Source organism: Salmo salar, chromosome 21 (assembly GCF_965601325.2).
Source record: "Salmo salar chromosome 21, fSalSal1, whole genome shotgun sequence".
NCBI classification, from domain to species: domain Eukaryota; kingdom Metazoa; phylum Chordata; class Actinopteri; order Salmoniformes; family Salmonidae; genus Salmo; species Salmo salar.
The window spans coordinates 30861336-30879347 of NC_138311.1; the positions used below are offsets into that span (position 1 = coordinate 30861336).

The 18012-nt window shown below is 43.4% G+C and overlaps 1 protein-coding gene across 1 annotated transcript in view; it reads right to left on the reverse strand.

Annotated features, from left to right (window-relative positions):
• LOC106582090 (rho GTPase-activating protein 20) overlaps positions 1–17386 on the reverse strand; it is a 78799-nt gene extending 61413 nt beyond the window's left edge. Inside the window, exon 1 of the mRNA XM_045704660.2 lies at positions 16834–17386. Within this exon, the coding sequence (XP_045560616.2) occupies positions 16834–16944 (111 nt within the window). The 5' untranslated portion in view covers positions 16945–17386. The remainder of the gene's footprint in view (positions 1–16833) is intronic.
• Between the last annotated feature and the right edge of the window lie 626 nt (positions 17387–18012).

An 18012-nucleotide genomic window follows, 5' to 3' on the forward strand; every position in this document is an offset into this window, starting at 1 on the left:
ATTGAGTATGCTTTTGTGGCGTATGCAAAAACAGAATGTTTTATAGTATGTGACATTTTCAAAAATGTTGTATGCTTTAAATGTCAGGACGTCATAATCTTTTCATGTAGTAGAATTCGCTGCACACTATTGAGGAAGAGGGTCGTCTTTTCAGATCCACATGATAATGAGATGGGGACACTGCACCAAAATGAATGAACGGCGGGAAACAACGTAATTGCGCATTCTCCGTATGGGTGAGTCTAGTATGCTGATATTTGTTGCTTAGTACATACATTTTTACTAAACAGTATGTTCTAAATAGTGTGTAGTATGATTAGTACACTGAGTGCAGTTTTAGTAAGCAGTAGGAAAGACAGGTTTCGGACACGGCCATTGTGACTGGCTTATGTGAGTCAGGCTTTTCAGGAAGAGCTGGGAGGGATGAATGAGAGGTCAGACACAATAAACTCCTATGTGTGTGTGTGTGTGTGTGTGTGTGTGTGTGTGTGTGTGTGTGTAGAGCAGATTTCTCAGAAAATCTGCTGAGAGTGCAATCTAGACATCTAAGAGGTTTGTATAGTAATGTCATTGCTTTACCTCCTCCATCGCTTCACCATCATCATCTTCCTTATAGTCTTGAATGTGGTTCAAAACATCATCACTTCCCTGAAAATGACTCATGGTTTTCTTTCTCAAGTAATGTGGTTACACGCTGCATGGTGGCAGTCGAAACAATAACATGTGTGATTCACACTTCAACAGTGTTTAGATTTAGAAAAACCCTAGCCTCTGCCATGTCCAGAACAACCGGATGTTCCAGTTTTCAGGGGAAATTAATAGAGCGCCTGTGAATTGATTTCCGCATTAACAAGGCGACACTCCACCTTAACTCCTCCTCCACATTTACTGAATTGGTTGAAGAGTGCAGAAGAGAACCTCCCGACTGTTTTTTATCTTCTCGTCAAGACTGCTACGTTAGGTTAGAAAATCCCTAATCTCGGTTAACCCAGAACTGAAGTCTTGTGTAATTGGTCAGATGCTCGATTAAGTTCTGGGTCCATATGTGTTAAAACCTGTTTGGGATAGGGGTTCCACTAGCGGAATGTTTCGACAACATCCGGTGAAACTGCAGAGCATGAAATTCAAAAAAAATTATTACAAATATTTAACTTTCATACATTCACAAGTGCAATACATCAAATTAAAGCCTAACTTGTTAATCTAGCCACCGTGTCAGATTTCAAAAAGGTTTTACGGCGAAAGCAAACCATGCTATTATCTGAGGACAGCACCTCATCAAACAAACACATGACAATCATAATTCGACCCGCCAGGCACGACACAAAACTCAGAAATAACGATATAATTCATGCCTTACCTTTGAAGATCTTCTTCTGTTGGCACTCCGAAATGTCCCATAAACATCATAAATGGTCCTTTTGTTCGATAAATTCCATCGTTATATCTCCAAAATGTCAATTTATTTGGCGCGTTTTATTCAGAAAAACACCAGTTCCAACTTGCGCAACATGACTACAAAATATCTAATAAGTTACCTGTAATCTTGATCCAAACATTTCAAACAACTTTCCTAATACAACTTTAGGTATTTTTTAAACGTAAATAATCAATAAAATTTAAGACGGGATAAACTGTGTTCAATACAGGACGAAAACAAAGTGGAGCGAGCTTTCAGGTTGCGCGCCCCAACCACAACAGTACACTAGATTCAACCCTCGTTCTGAACAGCCATACTTCTTCATTACTCAAAAGAAAAGCATCAACCAATTTCTAAAGACTGTTGACATCCAGTGGAAGCGATAGGAACTGCAAGCAAGCGCCTTAGAAATCTAGATCCACATAGAACCCCATTGAAAACACTGTCACCTCAACAACAACAAAAATTCCTGGATGGTTTGTCCTCTGGGTTTTGACTGCCAAACAAGTTATGTTATACTCACAGACATACTTTTTTAACAGTTTTAGAAACTTTAGAGTGTTTTCTATCCAAATCTACCAACTATATGCATATCCTAGCTTCTGGGCCTGAGTAGCAGGCAGTTTACTTTGGGCACACTTTTCATCCGGACGTGAAAATACCGCCCCCATCCCAAACAGGTTTTAAGAGAAGAGAGAGAACGAGGATCGGAACCGGAACAAATAGCTCCATCCCCTCTTTTTGCAAGTTGCGGGCAAGTCTATGGGCCAAATGTCCCCTCCCCTTCCAAAATTCGAAAGATGCTAACACACCTGCGAAATCATGATTTGTCCAAAGCACTAGAACTAATGCTACTCGTTAGCTCACATGTATCATGACATGTATACAGTGTGTTTACATAGTGTGTCCACGAGAGATAAGAAAAACCACAATGACAGGAGTTTGCCAGACGTTATTTACGTTTTTTTTATTTTTTATAATTAATTATTCTTTATTTGATTGTACATTGACTGTGTTGCGTTTGTTACAGCTAGCGCTGTAATCAATGTGTCTATCAGTAGGGTCAAAGATTAGTAATGCTCTTGATGGATGGATCAAAAGGTTTGGTTTCAGAAAAGGAGCTTCTGCTTCCAAAGAGCAACCTGCTACAGCTTCTGGGAAGACTTAGGAGGTGATAATATCCCTTGTTAATCAGTTAAGAAAAGATAGAGTGGGAATTTGAGATGGATTCACTCAGAGCACCTTGGAATGTGAATAGAAGATGTGTCTTTCTTTGCGTTTAGAATGTTTGAGTGTGTTACCTTTGGTGAGCAGATGAGCTTTATGGGGGTGTGAGCAGAAGAGACTGTAGCACCTAAAAGCCTACACAGATGTATATATAATGTTCAAGGGTTTTTCTTAATTTTTACAATTTTCTACATCGTAGAATAATAGTGAAGACATCAAAACTATGAAATTACACATATGGAATCATGTAGTAACCAAAAAAAAGTGTTAATAAGAAAATCTAAATATAGTTTAGAAGTACCCTGCCTTTGCCTTGATGACAGCTTTGCACACTCTTAGCATCCTCTCAACCAGCTTCATCTGGAGTGCTTTTCCAACCGTTTTGAAGGAGTTCCCACATATGCTGAGCACTTGTTGGCTGCTTTTCCTTCACTCTGCGGTCCAATTGATCCCAAACCATCTCAAATGGGTTGAGGTTGGGTTAATTTGGTTAAGAGAGATTATCCATTCACCTACTCTGCGTCTCACAAAGACACGGCGGTTGGAACCAAAAATCTTACATTTGGACTCATCAGTCCAAATTACAGATTTCCACCGGTCTAATGTCAATTACTCGTGTTTCTTGGTCCAAGCAAGTCTCTTCTTATTATTGGTGTCCTTCAGTAGTGGTTCTTTGGAGCAATTCAACCATGAAATCCTGATTCACGCAGTCTCCTCTGAACAGTTGATATTGAGATGTGTCAGTTACTTGAACTCTGTGAAGCATTTATTTGGGCTGCAATTTCTGAGGCTGGTAACTCTAATTAACTTATCCTCTGCAGCAGAGGTAACTCTGGGTCTTCCTTTCCTGTGACGGTCCTCATGAGAGTCGGTTTCATTATAGAGCTTGATGGTTTTTGCGACTGCACTTGAAGAAACTTTCAGTTCTTGAAATTTTCCTGATTGACTGAACTTCATGTCTTAAGGTAATGATGGACTGTCATTTCTCTTTGCTTATTTGAGCTGTTCTTGCCATAATATAGACTTGATCTTTTACCAAATAGGGCTATCTTCTGTATACCACCCCTACCTTGTCACAACACAACTGATTGGCTCAAACGCATTAAGAAGGAAAGAAATTCCACAAATTAACTTTTAACAAAGCACACCTGTTAATTGAAATGCATTCCAGGTGACTACCTCATGAAGCTGGTTGAGAGAATGCCAAGAGTGTGCAAAGCTATCATCAAGGCAAAGGGTGGCTACTTTGAAGAATCTCAAATATAACATTTATTTTGATTTGTTTAACACTTATTTGGTTACAACATGATTGCATATGTTATTTCATAGTTTTGATGTCTTCATTATTATTCTTCAATGTAGAAAATAGAAAAACCCTTGAATGAGTAGCTGTGTCCAAACTTTTGACTGGTACTGTATGTCACGTTTGATTCTTGTAGGAGTCAGGTAGTATTAGTTCAACTCCACAGAGTGAGTCCAACCTCTCTCTGCTTCTATGTGTGGGCTGGTGAAATCTAACAGTGGGACTCTTTGAAGATGGTCACAAGGGAGACTAATGGACAGTTATATTTATTAGTGGGACTCATGCCAAAAACACGCACCCTAATGCTTGCGTGCATGCACACACACACAGACACACACACACACATACACACACACACACGAGAAGTTTTAAACATCCACATTTAATGAAATCTTTTGTTGCCATAGCAGGAAAACTGGTCCTGAGATGAAATAATGGAGCCACATAACTAACCTTCACATGCTAAAAATAGCTCTAATAATCAGGGGGAGGCCCCTAATGTTTCTCTCCATATTCTCTTTCAAAAGAGAAGCAGGGCTTCTTTCCCTCCCTCCCCTCAGTCTATCTCTGCCTCCCTCCTCAACAGATGAGACAGACTTGTAGAAAGACTATGTGCTCTCTGTTATCATGTAGTAATGATAAAGTGAAAATGCAGTTGGTAGATAGGAATTTGAGCACTGTGAAGCCTATCAGATAAAAGTAATGACAGAAATCCATGTCACATATAGGAGACAAGAGACACATACAGTGCCTTCAGAAAGTACTCATTCTCCTCGACTTATAAAATTTAAAAAAAATCTCCTATCTACACACAATAACCCATAATGACAATGAAAACATGTTTTTAGAAATCTAGCCTGTGCTTAGGTCCATTCTACCTGTAAGATTTATGGGAAGATTGTTCCATTTAATTAGATCTGCTTTCATGTTGTTGTGTAATGGGATAAAGTTATCTTTATGCATGTTGTTTGTTGTCACTTATTAAGCATTCTAAGTGTTTAATATTTTTGTGGTCCACTTAAATAATAGCTGTAGATCGTGAGTTATTCTATTTATTTTTTGTGTTGCCATTATTTAACATTTTTCCATGTACATTTTATATCCTGCGATTTTAGAGTATTCTGAAACTAGGACATCCCTGTCTTGTGCCCCTTTCTAAAGCAAATTCATCAGATAACATATTATTTGTGTATTTTTGCTTAAGGATATTTATATAGTATCTATTATTTCAGCTGAAAAGTTGAAGGCTTTCAACGTTTTGAATAGAAAAGGCCATTCAAGACGATTAAAAGCTGTTTCGGCATCAACGGCAATTATTGATAAATCTACATCTAGTTTTTTTGCATATTGTATTATACTGAAAATGTTCTTGTATTTTTTTGAAAGCTTCTATTTTTAATTAACCCTGTTTGATTGTATGTAAGTCTGGTAAGACTTTTTCCATTAAGTTATTTACACCACCTACCTTTCATAACATGGAAGAAATGAAAAGACAGAAGAGAGAGGGAGATGAGAGAGGAGGTATTAACCAAATAAATGTCATTCTCTCTTTCTTTGGTGTGATGGTGTGTATGTTATCTTGTGTCTGATGAATGTGAGACGAGGGTTTGCATTCTGCCACTTCTCTCCAGAGAAAGACGCGAAGGGACTGTGCTGCTGCCCTGACGACACATGATATCTGTCACAGGTCAGGTTTTCTCCCTTGAGTGTACTACCTGAGGTTGCCACTGGAGGGCACCCTAGAGTTACTTCTAGTATCCAGGTGACCCTGATTGGGCTTATTGGGATCACCTGCTGGATGACTATTTAGGTTCCTCTGTGGACTGGGCCAGTTGCTCAGGTCTCATGTTTTGTTCAGTGTTCTCATGTGCCCTTGCTTTGTTGTTTTGCTATGAAGACCTCAAGTAAATATTCTGGATTTACCCGTGCCTGCTGTGTTTCTCTGCACCTGGGTCCAAGTTCGTACTAGCACCATTGTCACAGTAGACCTGAGCCACAAAATGGACCGAGCAGAGATTTCTCGGTCGTCCGAGGGACACTCCGAGCTCCACCACTTACGGTCGGCTCTCACTCACCATGGAACAGTGATTGGTCACCATGAGGCGCGGCTGAAGACATTGTCGGAGGATTTAGGAACTCTTGTGTTCACTCTGCAGACCGGAGAGACGGGAGCAACTGCTGCTGCACCTGTGGCGGTTTCTAACCCTCCACTTCCTACCAGCTCATCATCTTCCTCCCCTCGGGAGCCTCATCTCCCAGCACCGGAGCACTATGAGGTTCTGCTCCAATGTTAATTGGTCTTCAAGCTGCAGGCATCAACGTTTCCCACCGAGCGTTCCAGAGTGCCATATGTCATCTCCTTGCTCTCAGGACGGGCTCTGGCCTGGGCCACGGCTATCTGGGAGCAGCAATCAGACATTTGTTTCAATTGGCAAAGCTTCACCCAGGAGATGTGGAGGGTTTTTGATCACCCCATCAGTGGCAGGAACGCCGCTCAAAGACTCATTGCGATTCGGCAGGGCAGCCGGAGCGTAGCTGATTACGCCATTGACTTTCGGACGCTCACCGCTGAGAGCGGTTGGAATATAGAGGCACTTCACTCAGCCTTTCTGAATGGACTTAGCAAGGTTCTCAAGGACGAACTGGCTTCCCGGGACAACCCTGACACTCTGGAGGAGCTTATCGTTCTGGCCATCCAGATTGACACCCGGCTTCGTGAACGTCGTCATGAGGATGGAGAGGTTCCTAGTTGGTTCCAGTGTTTCCGGCCCCGCTGAGGGAGTCGATTCTTCATTTGTTCCACTGCTGTATGCTGGGCCTGCTTGTCCTCTACCCCGTCAGGGTTCTCAATTCGGCTATGGTTCTCCTTCATATCCTTCAGAGGAGCCGATGCAATTGGGAGGCAGCAGACTTTCCGCTCCTAAGAGTCAGATACAGTCTCCTGCGGTCTCCTAAGCAGATACAGATACAGATGTAGTCTCCTACGCCCCTTCCGGCCAACCTGCGGTGGGACAATGGACAGTTGGACATTCCTGCTTTCATAGACTCTAGGGCTGCCACTCACTAAGCTGGACACTCCGTTGTCGGTCACTGCGCTGGATGGTCAACCCCTAGGGTCTGGGAAGGTGAAGCAACTTACCATGCCTATCCAACTATGAGTTCTGGATGACCATGTGGATCTTATCCAGGTACATCTGGTGGACTGTCCTGAGCTTCTCCTGGTTCTTGAACATCCATGGCTTTCCACCCATAATCCTCAAATTGACTAGCCTTCGGGAAGAGTTCTGGGATGGAATCCTTCATGCCAGTTCACCTGCCAGCAACTCTCTCCACACCTTTCCGGTCCTGCTCGTCTGGAGACTTCCGATCCTCCTGTTCCTCTGGCTGGGAATGACAAGCCTGACATTTCCTGCATGACTCGGAATTACTGGGATTTGGGTCAGGTCTTCAGCAATCAAAGGGCCAGCAAACTACCTCCTCGCAGGCCCTACGATTGTGCCAACGACCTCCTGTCCGGTACCACTCCTCCGAAAGGAGGGCTGTATTCTCTCTCAAGTGCAGAGACTGCAGCCATGAACAGTTATTCTGAGGAGGCGCTGGCGGCTGATTTTATTTGGCCGTCCACTTCACCTGCATGAGCGGGTTTTTTCTTTGTTGGGAAGAAGGATGAGGGATTACGTCCCTGTATCGGTAACCAGGGTTTAAATAACATTACCATCAAGAACCCCCTTCCTCTTATGTCATCAGCTTTTGAGAGACTTTCAGGGAGCTACGGTTTTCTCTAAATTGGATTTACGGAACGTGTACAATCTGGTGCGCATCAGACAGAGTGGAAGACAGCGTTCAACACTCCTAATGGACATTATGAGTACCGGGTCATGCCATTTGGACTTAAAGACTCCTCGCTCATCACTTGTTCATGATGCCCGAAAAGTGTGAGTTTCACGTTCCTCAGATCTCCTTCCTGGGGTACATCGTGTCTCAGGGCTGTGTACTGATGGACTCCCAAAAGGTAGGAGCGGTGGTCAGCATGGTCAAGGAAGTTCAGCGTTTTTGGGGTTTTGCTCATTTCTACCGGAGATTTGTGAGAAACTTTAGTGCTGTGGCGGCGCCATTGACAACACTCAACAAGGGCTCGGCTGGGCATGTATGCTGGACCCCTGCTGCTGAGAAGGCGTTCCAGGACCTAAAATGTTGGTTTTCTTCTGCACCCATTCTCGTTAATGCGGATCCTTCTCTTCCCTTCGTGGTAGAGGTGGATGCCTCTGACGTTGGTGTGGGGGCAGTTCTGTCTCAGAGCTCGGCGAAAGACCTAAAGCTTCATCTCTGTGCCTTCTTCTCCAGGCGTCTCACTCCAGCGGAGAGGAACTATGATGTCGGCCTCCACCTTCGCCTCGCATGACAGAAGGACAGCCACCCTACACGGTGTGACGCATCCTCTCCAGTCTATAACTCCAGCAATGGACTCAGTATCTCATGGACTGGGAGGGTTACAGGCCTGAGGAATGTTCCTGGGTTCTGGCCCAGGACATTTTGGATTCCGGACTAATTTGGGACTTCCATCGACGTTCAGCTACCCCTGGTGGAACGTCGGGAGTCATTCCTTGAGGGAGGGGGGGTCCTGTCACAGCTCAGGTTTTCTCCCTTGAGTGTACTACCTGAGGTTGCCACTGGAGAGCACCCTTGGGTTCCTTTTAGTATCCAGGTGACCCTGATTGGGCTTATTGGGATCACCTGCTGGATGACTATTTAGGTTCCTCTGTGGACTGGGCCAGTTGCTCAGGTCTCATGTTTTGTTCAGTGTTCTCATCTGCTTTTTCCACTAACATCAAGGCGGTGACCCGATCCTGTAGGTTCATGCTCTACAACATTCGCAGAGTACGACCCTGCCTCACACAGGAAGCGGCGCAGGTCCTAATCCAGGCACTTGTCATCTCCCGTCTGGATAACTGCAACTCGCTGTTGGCTGGGCTCCCTGCCTGTGCCATTAAACCCCTACAACTCATCCAGAACGCCGCAGCCCGTCTGGTGTTCAACCTTCCCAAGTTCTCTCACGTCACCCCGCTCCTCCGCTCTCTCCACTGGCTTCCAGTTGAAGCTCGCATCCGCTACAAGACCATGGTGATTGCCTACGGAGCTGTGAAGGGAACGGCACCTCCATACCTTCAGGCTCTGATCAGGCCCTACACCCAAACAAGGGCACTGCGTTCATCCACCACTGGCCTGCTGGCCCTCCTACCTCTGAGGAAGCACAGTTCCCGCTCAGCCCAGTCAAAACTGTTCGCTGCTCTGGCACCCCAATGGTGGAACAAGCTCCCTCACGACGCCAGGACAGCGGAGTCAATCACCACCTTCCGGAGACACCTGAAACCCCACCTCTTTAAGGAATACCTAGGATAGGATAAAGTAATCCTTCTAACCCCCCCCTTAAAATATTTAGATGCACTATTGTAAAGTGGTTGTTCCACTGGATATCATAAGGTGAATGCACCATTTTGTAAGTCGCTCTGGATAAGAGCGTCTGCTAAATGACTTAAATGTAAATGTAATGTAAATGCTCTTGCTTTGTTGTTTTGCTATGAAGACCGTAAGTAAATATTCTGGATTTACCCTGCTGTGTTTCTCTGCGCGTGGGTCTGAGTTCGTACTAGCACCATTGTCACAATATCTGTACATTTTAAATCTGCCTGTCAGCAGAAGAACTGACCATAGGATTTATCTGCAGTATCAATCAGATGACTAAGAAGAGAAGGGAAAACCAAAAAATATTAAACCATGGCAGAGTACAGGGATTATTTGTCAAATCGAGACACTGTGTTATGTTAGCTTTCAGAGATTGAATTGACATCATGACACAAAGCACCCTGATACAAAGCAACTTGCTTTTACATGCAATGAAAGCAAATATTAATTACAGCAAAGTAATTAGTCATATAGCATCTCAGCAAGCAACTGTCCATGTAAACATAAAACTGTCAGCAATATGGTGCTAATTAATTCATCATTGAACCGTTGAAGGAATTATAAACCACTAGTGTTGTTCTTTTCTCTTTGGTTGGCTTCAGACTCTGAAACAAGATTTCCCTCTCTCCCACAAAATGTTCCTGTGTTCAATAAAAATCTCTTTATTTTCTCCTTCCCACTGTCCTGCCTGTCATCCATCATCTGCCACATCCCAGAATGGAACAGTATAGCCAACTGGATGAACCAGATGCTCCAGTGCATGAAGGAAAACTTTATTCTCTGCTCTCTCTCTCTGAATTCTGCAAAAGTGCACATGAAAGTCAGTTATCTGTTTTATTTCTAAAAATTTGACACTGTGAATGAACCGCCTTCTAGGCTGGCCAGGGAAGTTTCACACAGCGGGAGGTTTAATGCTTAAAACAGAATTATTATTATTTTTACTACCGTATTCCCCAGCCAGGAGTCCCAGTTGCAGAAGCCACCGTGGCCCAACCAACCTAATGACCTAATTGCTTCATGGATGGCTTGGGAGGCGGAGCAACCCAGAGAGCCCAACTCAAACCAGCTAATGTAATTGACCATCTTGAAGCAGCTTGGCACACAACATTCCAACTACGATGTGGAAACAATCCCATCGACATCGGCCGCAGACTAATATTTCCAGAGCAACAGATATAGAAGACAACTGTGTGTGAGTTATTGAAACCAAACCATAGTGAGAAACATCGTACCCCTCTTCCTCATTCTTCAGTGTCTAATTGTTCAATCTGACCTCTAGATCATGTTGCAAAGAAAGAATGAAAGATCTAAAATTGACTAGATCAGGGATGAGCAACTGGCAGCTCGTAACAGTAAGTTGAGACCCCATCTCTGGGTCTCAACTTAGTGTTGTGAGTTAGAACAGTAGAATTCACCAGGTGCAATTTCAAAATTTGGTTGTGCATCATCAGTTTTTCTGTTGTTATGTCAGTCACTGATAGTCAGTTAGCCCATGTCAGCAAAACATTTTTAGATTGCTAAGTTAGTTTAGTGGCCAGCTATCTAAACTTATCACGGTCGAATTACCAGCTGAGGGGCCACCATTGATTTTTATAGTCAGTCTCACACAGATATAATATTAAAAATGTAAACATTTCGCTCCATCCTATGGCAAAATATGTAGAATTGCAGGAAATTAGCTGTAAAACAGCAAATTTTCCTCTCCAACCCATGACAAAATTTGTAGAATTGCATGAAATTTGTTATAAAATTGCAGAATCTTCTCTCCGCCCCATGGCAAAATGTGTAGAATTGCAGCAAACTTGCTTTAAAATGGCAACATTTTCTTTACAACTCATTTCAAAATTTGTAGAACTGCACAAAATGTACTCTAATTTATTTTCATCTCCGCTATCAAGAGGGCGGCCACAAAAATGTGAGGTGGGGGGTAGATGTGGGTACTCAGACCCGCAAGCAACTGCGGCCCCTCATGATAAATTCAGATTTTTTGTGGCCCCCACCCCAATTAAAGTTACCCATCACTGGACTGGAATAGTATATGACAGCCTGGAGCACAGATGTTCTACTTCTTTATCAATTTTTCCAGTGGCCTGTGTCACAACAGGTAGTCATGTTGACTCGTGTTGTCTTCAGGACATCTGTGAGGGCAGTTGAACAGCAGAGGGAGGTCCTCTCCACACCCCCCCTCCATTCTCTCCCACTCTAGCCTCTTGCCCCTCTTTCCCTCTACTCCCTCTCTCCGCTCTCCATCCTCAGAGACCTCAAAGTTGTTGTCCAAAAGTTGTCAGAGCCCATTTCATCATTAACTCTATTATCCCTCCATACCTCCATTGTTCCCATACCTCCATCGTTCCCCTCCTCCTTAAACTGAAAACACAGGGTGACTGAGACATCTAAACCACATACCACCCTCTGAGTGGTACAGTGTAAAGACTTCCGCATACTCCATTTCAGCTGGCGCCTGACTAAAATCGGCTAGGTGAATGGAATGAGTGTTCTCGCATAATTCCCTTAAAACAGGGGTTCCCAGATTTTTTCCACTCGGGGCCCCCCTTCCGGCATTGGGGAACATCCCGCTCCCCCCTGCGTGCACGCGCCACACAAACTGTTCACACCCCTATTGTTGGTGGAGAGAATTTTGCAGGTTTAAAGCTTATCTTCTGCAATTCTAAACATTTTGTCATGGGTGCAAAGAAATTTTTTCAGTTTTAAAGCACATTTTCTTGCAATTCTATACATTTTGCAATGTCTAATGTATGTTCATGTGATATTTGAGTGACTTTAAAATTACAACAATATCTATGGGCCAAAAAACCTAAATACAAAAACTTTAGCTGACTTGGGCTACTTGATCTGGACATTTCTGACAAGTTATACAAAGCTCTCTAAGGTATGCAATGACTAACATGACAAGAGGAACTGATAATGCACTACCCAATTTAGAAATTGCACCTTGTGCATTCTACTATAAAGCTGGACTGTGTTCCTTTAAAAAAGAAAATAAGGGGGGAGTGGACCCCTGCCATGGCAACAAACACTTAATTGAAGAATCCCTACTGTTAATTAAGGATCTCTACAGATCGGTGTCCCACCCGTGGGACGGTTGAGCTAATGTGCGGTAATGCGATTAGCATGAGGTTGTAAGTAACAAGAATATTTCCCTGGACATAGACATATCTCATATTGGCAGAAAGCTTAAATTCTTGTTAATCTAACTGCACTGTCCTATTTACAGTAGCTATTACAGTGAAAGAATACCATGCTATTGTTTGAGGAGAGTCCACAGTTATGAACTTGAAAATGTATTAACCTGTTAGGGCTAGGGGGCAGTATTGACACGGCCGGATAAAAAACGTACCCGATTTAATCTGGTTACTACTCCTGCCCAGTAACTAGAATATGCATATAATTATTGGCTTTGGATAGAAAACACCCTAAAGTTTCTAAAACTGTTTGAATGGTGTCTGTGAGTATAACAGAACTCAAATGGCAGGCCAAAACCTGAGAAGATTCCATGCAGGAAGTGGCCTGTCTGAGAAGTTGTGTTTCATCTTGGCTCTTTTTATTGAAGACTGAGGATCTTTGCTCTAACGTGACACTTCCTACGGCTCCCATAGGCTCTCAGAGCCCGGGAAAAAGCTGAACGATATCGAGGCAGCCTCTGGCTAAAACACATTATCGCTTTTGGCAAGTGGCCGATCAGAGTACTATGGGCTTAGGCGCGTGCCCGAGTCGACCGAATGCTTTATTTTCTTTCGTCTGTTTACCTAAACGCAGATTCCCGGTCAGAATATTATCGCTTTTTTATGAGAAAAATGGCATAAAAATTGATTTTAAACAGCGGTTGACATGCTTCGAAGTACGGTAATGGAATATTTAGAATTTTTTTGTCACGAATTGCGCCATGCTCGTCACCCTTATTTGCCCTTTCGGATAGTGTCTTGAACGCACGAACAAAACGCCGCTGTTTGGATATAACTATGGATTATTTTGAACCAAACCAACATTTGTTATTGAAGTAGAAGTCCTGGGAGTGCATTCTGACGAAGACAGCAAAGGTAATAACATTTTTCTTATAGTAAATCTGACTTTGGTGAGTGCTACATTTGCTGGGTGTCTAAATAGCTAGCCCTGTGATGCCGGGCTATCTACTGAGAATATTGCAAAATGTGCTTTCACCAAAAAGCTATTTTAAAATCGGACATATCGAGTGCATAGAGGAGTTCTGTATCTATAATTCTTAAAATAATTGTTATGCTTTTTGTGAACGTTTATCGTGAGTAATTTAGTAAATTCACCGGCAGTGTTCGGTGGGAATGCTAGTCACATGCTAGTCACATGCTAATGTAAAAAGCTGTTTTTTGATATAAATATGAACTTGATTGAACAAAACATGCATGTATTGTATAACATAATGTCCTAGGGTTGTCATCTGATGAAGATCATCAAAGGTTAGTGCTGCATTTAGCTGTGGTTTGGGTTTATGTGACATTATATGCTAGCTTGAAAAATGGATGTCTGATTATTTCTGGCTGGGTACTCTGTTGACATAATCTAATGTTTTGCTTTCGTTGTAAAGCCTTTTTGAAATCGGACAGTGTGGTTAGATTAACGAGAGTCTTGTCTTTAAAATGGTGTAAAATAGTCATATGTTTGAAAAATTGAAGTTTTTGCATTTTTGAGGTTTTTGAATAACGTGCCACGGGATTACACAGGCTGTTACGTAGGTGGGACAATTTGGTGCCACCTACCCTAGAGAGGTTAATAAACCAATTAGGCACATTTGGGCAGTCTTGATACAACATTTTGAACAGAAATACAATGGTTCATTGGATCAGTATAACACTGTCCACATACCCTTTGCCATCTAGTGGCCAAAATCTAAATTTCACCTGGCCTGGAAAAATACATTATGGCCTCTCTCTTGCATTTGAAAGATGATGGTACAGAAAAAATATAAAAAACTGTTGGTTCTTTCTTTATATTATCTTTTACCAGATCTAATGTGTTATATTCTCCTACATTAATTTCACATTTCCACAAACTTCAAAGTGTTTCCTTTCAATTGGTATCAAGAATATGCATATCCTTGCTTCAGGTCCTGAGCTACAGGCAGTTAGATTTGGGTATGTCATTTTAGGCGAAAATGTAAAATAATTGGAGGATCCTTATTAACAGCAAAAAGTAGAAAATCTGATGTTGAAGAGAGATAATAAAATATGTCTAGTGAGATCTAATGTAAATCCACGGTGAGATACAAAATGACCATACATGGGAAATATTTGTTACAGTATTAGTGTTAGCCACCTGTTGATTAGGCAACAATTAGACCCCCCCATACACTCTGCTTGTAGTGTGTGTGTGTTTGTTTATGTACACACATTAGGCTGTGTGTGTGCAAGATAGAGAGACAAGCACATGCATTAACACATGCAATCCACACTTACATTTACTTTATAGTACTTTATAGTAAATGTTTACTGGAATGTAAAACGTATGGAAGACCTATAGCACTTCCTGTTTTATGCCCCCCAACACTCCTGATCAGTGTTATACTGTTATAACTCACATGGTGTCAATATATAGCTAATCCAATCCAACCCAAAACTTCCACAGGATGGTTTTGACATTATAGGTCTCTCGTGTTTCATTACCAGCATTCTCCCTGGTTCTACTCTCTCTCTCTCTCACACACACACACACACACACACACACACACACACACACACACACACACACACACACACTCCTAACCGTCTGCTACCAAACTCAATTGAAGGCGGCTGACGCTTTACTGTAACCCTGTGAACTACCATCAGAGAGACGCCATAGTCATGGGGCTCTGGGTAAATGTCTGCACCGGCACCAAATCGGTCACATACTGTACATATACACTCAGCGGACAGTTTATTAGGTACACCCATCTAGTATCATGTCAGACACCTCGTAGCCTCCAGAACAGCCTGAATTCTCCTGGGAATTGATTCTACAAGGTGTGGTGGCATTCAAGGGTTGCTCAATTGGTATCAAAGGGAAAGGGGGAAACCTAGTCGTCTTACAACTGAATGCCTTCAAATTAAATGTGTCTTCTGCATTTAACCCTCTGAATCAGAGAGGTGTTGGGGGCTGCCTTAATCGACATCCACGTCTTCGGTGCCCAGGGAACAGTGGATTAACAGCCTTGCTCAGGGGCAGAACGATAGATTTTTACCTTGTCAGCTCAGGGATTCAAGCCAGCAACCTTTCGGTTACTGGCCCAATGCTCTAACCACTAGGCTACCTGCCACCCCATCAAGGGACCTAACGTGTGCCAGGAAAACATTCCCCACACAATTACAACACCGCCACCAGCCTGTACCATTGACACTAGGCAGGATGTTGTTTACGCCAAATCCTGACTCTGCCACTAGCATGACGCAACTGGAACCGGGATTCGTGAGACCAGGCAAAGTTTTTCCACTCAATTTTCCTATGTTGGTGATGGCATGCCCCTGGAGCAACTTCCTCTTGTTTTTAGCTGATAGGAGTGGAACCCGGTGTAGTCGTCTGCTGCAATAGCCCATCCATGACAAGGACCGAAGAGTTGTGCGTTCCGTTATGCCGTTCTGCACACCACTGTTGTACTGCACCGCTATTTGCCTGTTTGTGGCCTGCCTGTTAGCTTGCACGATTCTTGTCAGTCTCTTTCGACCTCTCTCATCAATGAGTTGTCGCACCATTCTCAGTAAACCTTAGACACTGTCTTGCGTGAAAAACCCAGGAGGCCGGCCATTTCTGAGATACTGGAACATGCGCACCTGACACCGACGATCATATCATGCTCAAAGTCACTTAGGTCACTCCTTTTATCCATTCTAGCGTTCAACTGAACAGTAACTGAATGCCTTAATGCCTGTCTGCCTGCTCTATATATCAAGCCATGGCCACGTAACTCAGTGTCTGTAGGAGCGAACCATTTTCGTGAACATGGTGGTGTTCCTAATAAACTGGCCACTGAGTGTACATCGCAAGGTCACAGATTGTCACAAGGAACACTAAACCACATATTACAGTGTATGGCAAAGATACTGTATATGCCACTCCAAATATTAATTGAGGCTGACATGATGTTATGGATATCAAGTCTAGACGTAGAAGATAGCCAAAGCCATCTATCTGAAATGTACAAAGTACTTCACATGATAACTATGTTAACCCAAAAGAAACACTACAAATTCCACAGCTAGTGAGCCAGACTGGATCAACAGGTTTCTTATTCACGGCACGCGTCATCTAAAAACACATGCCTGAGCCCACATTGTCAAGGCCCCTGCCACCATTGTTGAATTATACCCCATTACGAAGCATGAACAAGTTTGTCCAGAGGGTAGAAAATAACAGTTAGGTAAGGTAAGGTAAGGTAGTCTGGTTTTTGACTCACTTTAACCTGGTAGAACTCTACACAGCTCCCAGACCTGTCCCTCTTGGGATCTTCAGGATTGCCGTCTCCCAGTAATAGCTCCATGTCAAACTTTTTCTGTCCCAGTGGCATCGCCGCTGGGTATATGTCTGAGTTTCTGTGTATAGACACCGGTTCAGTCACAGGTAAGTTGAGATTCAGCAAGTTTGAGGTTCAGTCTGTCTAACTTGACTTCTGTATCCCTCCTCTCTTCTTTTTATATTTTTCTCACCTATCACCTCTCTCCTTCCCTCTCGGTCTCAGACGTGCCCTACCCACACATTCACATCAACAAGTGTATGGGTGTGTGTTGCCTCAGGTCCTGGTAGCAAACAGATAGAGAGATGATATCTGAAGCTGAGCGGTTTTACTCATTTGTAGATGGAGAAAGCCTGGCTAATTTAATCACTTCTCTGCTCTTTGGCTGGCCTAGCTTTCTCCTGGCTGCTCCATGCATGTTGTCCCATCCAGAGTAGCCCCAGTGTGGATGGATGAGTCAGGCATTGTGCTCCTCTGTACAGGCTAGCTCTGTCTGTCCCTCTCAGCTCAGCATTCTGTCAGGTGGAAGATCTGCTCACACACACAGGCCAGGGGGGAGGGGATAGGGGAGGGGCTCAGGGGGTAGGGGGTTGGGTTTGGGGCACCCTCCATACAGATTTTAAAAAGGAGGGAAGCAGGGAGCAAATCATCATAAATCCCCAACACACCCTCCCTTCGCCACCCCCGCCCTTCGTTGCCCTGTCGCCCTCCCAATCTGGTCAGCAGAGTTGTGGGATGATGATTGTGCATGTGAGGGGGGGGGTGTCACTGCTTTGCAACCTACGCACGCACAGCATACACACACAAATAGACACGCTTTATCATTGCAGATATCTGTTTTGGATGCTGTCACTTAACACATTACTCTCGATCTCCAAATTCCACATGTTACTCTTCTCCACCTCTGGGTGAATTCTCATAGAACTCCTCTATAGCCAGTCAGCTCTTCAATCGCTCTTCTCCCCTCTCTGTGTCCTCTATTCCCTTATCTCAACCTCTCCTCCCGTTTATGCTTGTAGATGAGAGAGGACAGAGAGAGGAGAGGGAGTGGATCACTTAAGCCTCTTTGTGGTGTCCAGACTAAACACTGCAGTCAGACAGTCCAGTGCTGCGGCAACCTAG